General features: G+C 41.7%; 1 protein-coding gene across 1 annotated transcript; it reads left to right on the plus strand.

Annotated features, from left to right (window-relative positions):
- The first annotated feature begins 2,442 nt into the window (after positions 1–2,442).
- LOC136277122 (uncharacterized) lies at positions 2,443–3,132 on the plus strand. Its single transcript, XM_066158806.1, has one exon. It carries the CDS (start codon positions 2,443–2,445, stop codon positions 3,130–3,132), a length of 690 nt encoding a protein of 229 aa, XP_066014903.1.
- The last annotated feature ends 3,513 nt before the right edge of the window (positions 3,133–6,645 follow it).

Below are 6,645 nucleotides of genomic sequence, written 5' to 3' on the forward strand. Positions count from 1 at the left end.
TCTTCTTCTGTTCACTTTTAAAGGAACTGAATTCTCTTTTTGCGTGACTCTGGAGGTTTTTCCACTTGTCTCGTACTTCCTGCGTTGATCTTGCTGTCACACCGACGGCGTTTACCGCCTCCGAGATTTCTTCCCAAATCTTGTTTTTTTTTGCATTTGTTATACTGTTGGTAAATTTACTTTGAAGAATGTCCATATTTTCTTCAAATTTTTCCGTTAAAACGGAAATTTCAGCGGGTGAAAAGTTTGCTTTCCGCACTTTCTTCGCTGGAGAAGCCATATTGACAAAAATAAATTTCCGGCAATTTTATGACGTAAACTGGCACAAAATAAATTATAATTAATTAATATAATTCATTTTATGCTTAATCGCGGATTGGTAAATCGACCGAGTAATCTCCCTTTGAACAACCGTTTTTTAACCAACGATTAACTAACCCACGATTAAGAAATTTAATTGCCGATTAGGCCTAATCTGTGATTAGTTTAATCGCGGTTTTGAACAACCGGGCCCAGAAGAACTGTGAGACACCACTGGATTTTGAACGCGACTACTCCAAGCGATGATTCAATAAAGGAGCTGTTTAAAACCGTGGACTGAGTTAATCTTCGACTGGCAAAATATTCAAAATCCATGGTGGTCTGCTACAAAGCGACAACTGGATAAGCGAAGATGGAAAATGCAGCTGAAATCGAGAAGGCTAAAGGCAAGCGTACAACAGCTAAAGGAAGATTCACAAGAAAGAAGAACTTCCTCACCAAGTCGATAGACAACAACCAAGGCGTAGAAATAGTTGAAACAAACTATGCGAAACTCGCGGAAGCGTACGATGAACTCGAAGGCAAACATGAAGCCTACATCGAGCTATTGCCAGACGATCAGTACTATCCATGTCGCGCCAAAGAAATCGGTGAGTATGTTGGTCTAACTCCGACGTTTTCACTGTGTGGTACATTTTCCTAATGTCTCCCATGAAAGCAACTCTATTCTCTCTAAAGCGTATCAAGACTCCTAGCAAGTTATTGAGCAAGTCAGGACCCTTTGCCCCAATACTCGTTTAATACGTGCCCCATATAGTTCGCACTGCTGTTGAAAACTATACGGACTGGAGTAGATTTCGATTCTGGTTTGAGTACTTCGTGATGAGCAATGTAATGCGTAGGGCCTGTGTAGTTTGTTAATTCTTCCTCGGATAGCTTTCTTGCCACATTTCTTGCCACCATGTCCTTTATCTGTTCGTCATACACTTTCGCGTGATCTGCGTTCTTTCTGAGTCGTCGTTCGGTAGCAGCTAATTTCCCCATCGCTACTTTGCGGTTGTTAGGAAGCTTATGGGGGTCTTTTATCCAGGGGTATTCAGCGGTCCATGAGTTGTCTTCACTGTTGAAACTTAAATTCCGCTCAATTAACTCCAGTTCCCTTTCTTCCTGTATGGTATAATCTTTGGCGCCCAAGGAGCATTTTCCGCACTTGCATCCCCCGCACTTCGGTTTGCACTGTACACCAAGTGCCTCGATAGTGTAAAAATCTTCGACATTGACTTTGCCTACAAAGTTTACTCTCGCGTTTCCAAGATTATGGGTCATGCACGTTTCTTTAAGCAGTGGGTGAGTTCCTCCAACGCATCCTCCAAAACGATTTTTCAGTAGTACAAGATGCCCACTATTTTGTTCCCTTTCCGGGTGAAAGGCGGCGTATTCATAACCGATCAACACATCAACTGGACCAGCGGGTCGCGCTATTTCATCCTTTGAAACGTTTCTAAATAGGTGGGCGATGCTCTCTACGTTTACATGCTCGATATCAGAGGTGGTTGTGTTGATCCCATATACTTCGAATTCCACGGCTTGACCTCGCTTGTCCAAAAGTGGTAGCTGTATTTCATTGTTTCGATTTCCTCGTTCTGCCCTCCTATCTTCACTATTGAAAGATTCACTTTGACTCCACTGAGTTTCTCTTGTTTCGCTTTGGCGTTGGTTATGAAGAAAAGTGAAGCTGCGTTGTCCCACATTACATTAGCTGTCCCCTTCCTGGTTTTTACTCTCTGTACTTGGAGAAGACATGTATCGACGTTGGAGTCGCTGCATACATTGGCGGAGGCAGAAGCTTGCTGGGGTGTACTTTCATCGTTTTCGTGAATTGATGGGTGATGTTTCCTCGTGCAGCCATTCACGCCGCAATCTCTTTTTATCCTACAAGTCCGCTGCCTGTGACCAGGCTTAAGACAAGCCCAGCATGCTTGCTTTTCTTTGAGAAAATCCCTTTTTTCGTCAACTGTCTTAGCTTGATAAAGTCGGCAATTTGACGTCCAGTGCTTACCATTCTCGTGAATCAGACACTTAGGCCTAGGTTCTTTGGTACTTTCGTTGAAACTTGTGCAATCAATCAAGTCCAAATGCGTCGTTTGTAGAAAACTTGATAAAAAAGTCAGTGAACAAGTAATGGGCAACCTTCCAACTGAAAGGCTGAAACCAGCCCCTCCATGGAGCAGTACAGGCATCGATTTGTTTGGACCTTACAAGATTCGCGATGAAGTAAAGAAAAGAACAACATCTAAGGCGTATGGAGTGATATTCAACTGTCTAGGGACAAGAGCAGTTTACTTGGATATAGCAGCAGACTATAGTACAGACAAATTCCTAATGGTCTTCAGACGATTCGTGTCACTACATGGTTACCCATCTAAGCTATTCTCAGATAACGGTACCCAACTCGTCGCAGCAAATAAAGAGCTTTCTAATATGACCAAGACTTGGGATTGGAACAAACTAAAAGGTTTTGGCATAACTGAGGGATTTGAGTGGATCTTTACATCTGCAGACGCACCCTGGCAGAACGGAGTCACAGAAGCTCTCATAAGATCTGTAAAACGAGCTATTAACGCTTCTATTGGCGATAGTACCTTAACATTCTCAGAGTTACAAACAGTACTTCACGAGGTCGCCAACTTGCTGAATGAAAGACCAATAGGAAGGCACCCTGCGTCACCTGATGACGGTGCATATCTTTGCCCAAACGATCTTTTGCTTGGTAGAGCAACGGCACGAATACCAAGTGGCATGATCTTTGACGAGCGAGCGAGTAATAGAAAACGGTTTTCGTTCGTACAAACGATAATATCTTCTTTCTAGAAGAAGTGGACGCAAAATTACTTTCCCAGTTTGCTGATACGTCAAAAATGGCATACATCCCACCGTAACTTAAAAACTGGAGATATCGTTCTTATACAGGACTCGAGCTTGTTAAGAGGAAAATGGAAGATCGGGAGAGTTTCTAATACATATCCAGGAACGGATGGGAGAGTCCGGAAAGTAGACGTCGAACACAAGAACATAACAAATGAGCCTGTAACTAAATATAAAGGAAAAGGCTATATAAGTGTACAGCGACCAGTAAAGCGCCTAATAGTAATACTGCCTATTGATGAACAGTGACTGAACTCTTAAATTTACTTGTAAATCGTATACTTACTATACCTCATTTCAGATGGGGGAGTGTATTGTTTAATATGTTATCTACTGCGATAGCTAATTAAGGCCACAATTTTCAATTAATTATTACTAATCGCATAACGTGATGACGTCATAAACGGAATTCACTGTATTACGACTTGCTAGTCAGAAGAACTGTGAGACACCACTATACAGGGCTATACACAGCTATACAGGACTATACACAGCTATACAGGGCTAAACACAGCTAAACAGAGCTATACACAGCTATACAGGGTTATACACAGCTATACAGGGCTATACACAGCTATACAGGGCTATACACAGCTACACAGGGCTATACACAGCTAGACAGGGCTATACAGAGCTATACAGAGCTATACACAGCTACACAGGGCTATACAGGGCTATACAGAGCTATACACGGCTATACAGGGCTATACACAGCTATACAGAGCTATACACAGATAAACAGAGCTCTGCACAGCTATACAGGGCTATACATAGCTATACAGGGCTATACACAGCTATACACAGCTATACACACAATACGCAGCTAAACAGAGCTATACACACATATACAGGGCTATACAGGGCTATGCACAGCTATACAGAGCCATACACTGCTTAACAGAGCTATACACAGCTATACAGAGATGTGTAAAAATGGATGGAAGAAAATTTGAGTTCCCGTTGTTATTTTATTGAACGTTTGTGATCGAAATCGTGTTTCAATTGCTGTAACGATTCAATTTGCATCAGACTTATTTGTTACTGAAAGGCAAAGGATGAGGCACATCAAAAATGAAATTAAGGATCAGTTTGTCACCTAATAAGTATAAAATTGCTGCAAAATGGATTTTCTTAATTTGCTTTTAAATTCTTACTCCGAAATAGGCCGTAGATACCATTTAAGTGCTCAAGCGATCGTGGAAAACCTGCAGAGCTAAATGAAAAATGTTATCCACTACTTAGAATGATAAGAACATTCAGACTAATGTTACTTGGATTTTGCGAAAGGGTCGAGCTCAAAGGGTAGTTTTGGACGATCTTTATTAACGATCTCCCAGGTGAAACTGTAGCCGGGATGAGGGCAGCGTTGTACACTGATGACACCAAGCTGCATAAAAACGTCAGCTCCGTCGGCGATTATCTGTCTCTGCAGACCCCTCCGAGCAAACGTGAATGACTGGTCATAGGGAAATAACATCAACTTCAACACCTGGAAATGCACAACGCTTACTGTGACGCGCATGAAAACTCCCTTGATTTACGAATACATCCTAAACAACACACAACTTGTGCGAGTGTCCGCGGAAAACGATCTAGGAGTTACAATTATGGGTACGTTGTCTTGGTACTCTCATATATAGACCATCACCGCCAGAGACAACAGGCTCCTTGGGCTCCTAAAGCGGACATGTCCATTACTAACTGATGTGTCTACCCGGCGCGCGCCATACTTATCGCTAGTCAAGTCACAACTCTACTGCGCTACTCAAGTCTGGTCGCCTGCTCAGGTTTCCCTGAAGGCACAAGTCGAGTGAGTGCAGCGGCGCGCTGCCAAATGGATCTTACAAACCCGGATTGGCGAGATGTCTTGCAGAGACAGACTTATTACCCTGGACTTACTCCCTCTTACCTACGACAGAGAACTGAAAGACTTGATATAGGCTTATTTAATCATATTCACCTTGATGTATGTATTTGCTTCAATTCCTGCCATTTGAATTAACAACTTTTTTAACAACTTTATTTGGTTCATAACATAGTACTAACTACACCTCTAGCTTGTAGCACGAGCAAGTTCTAACTAGTGTCTACGTGCAGGGCTAGTCAATGTCAAAGGACGTTCTCAGGCAGTCAAAAAGTGTTTGTTTGACGAAAAGCTGGAAGGAGAGCGTACTCGAAAAACTAGAAGAAGGAGCAATAGAACAAGAGCAATTCCAAAGTTTCACAATGCCATTTAAGTAGGAGGCCTGAAAGGGGCTCGTTTCACAGATTGATGTTTTTAAATTAAAGGAGTTGCTTAGTCTACTACGGCCGTGATAAATAAAGTTTGTGAAACTACGTACCTGTTCTTTCGAATTCAGTTCACAAATTGCCTTTATCACGTGTTTATTTCTTTGATAACACACTTTTACAAAGAGTGAAAGAGAGAATGCCGTCCATGAGGGAATGCAGAACTATCATTGCTATACGAGTAATTAAAAAAACTATTGTGGTCAGTTAAACATGTAACAAGTTGTACTTATTCTGCAGCAATCCAATATGAACGAGTTCGCGTACGATTAGTTACACCTTTCCAACATAAACATGAAATGCACACCGTGAATCTTTTGTTATAATAACAAGATACAAAAGAACAAAAATAGTCGTACAAAATCTAGGTAATCACTCAGTTTTGACACAAAGCTGTATTTACTTAGTAATTTCTCTGTGGCCTAATACAGTGTGAATTAGAAATCATGAATCACCAGTCATCTTTTCTCGCGTTTTTCATCCATTAAAGAGAAAGCTCAAAAGTCTGATTGGACATGAGATCTAACGGGTAACTTTTTGAACTTTTTGAAGAACATTCTTTTATCATTAAGAACGGAATTAAAAGGTAGCAGAAGTGAAGCCTTCAAAAATTTCACTGGACAGGATAGCCCTATCTTATGTGTATTTTACAAATCAATGCCTCTTAGGTGCGCTATTTTAGCCGCAATCTGTGCTGTAGACTTCGCAGCTATGTTTAAAGACATGTCCATAACAGCAGGAGACTTAGCCACGAAATCATACAAATCACGCAAATTTTTTGAATTTATGGAAAGTCCTTGACTTAGCATCACGTCCCGGCAAACCATCAAACAAAGCGTTTCAATGTTTCTCCATGGTCCACAATCCACCTCTGCATTTTGACTTATCATGAACTTTGATCCCTTTTTCCTCTTATATGGAGAGACGGTCGCCCTATTTCGCTTCTTTCGTTTTGGGGATTTTCCCGGGTCAGCTCGAGCTTGAACAATGTTTCCACAATTAAAGCATCTACAGACTTCGGTGCATCCTATGCCACCCGCTACACACGGACACTTCGACTTGCGGAGACTGTCTTGACACGACTTGTGACTTGCATTTGGTGCTCCGTCCCCTTTACTCTTTTGTCCAACTCCGCACCTACAGCCTCTCTTCAGACTCTTTTTTACCTTC

Source organism: Pocillopora verrucosa, chromosome 12 (genome assembly GCF_036669915.1).
Source record: "Pocillopora verrucosa isolate sample1 chromosome 12, ASM3666991v2, whole genome shotgun sequence".
Lineage (NCBI taxonomy): Eukaryota > Metazoa > Cnidaria > Anthozoa > Scleractinia > Pocilloporidae > Pocillopora > Pocillopora verrucosa.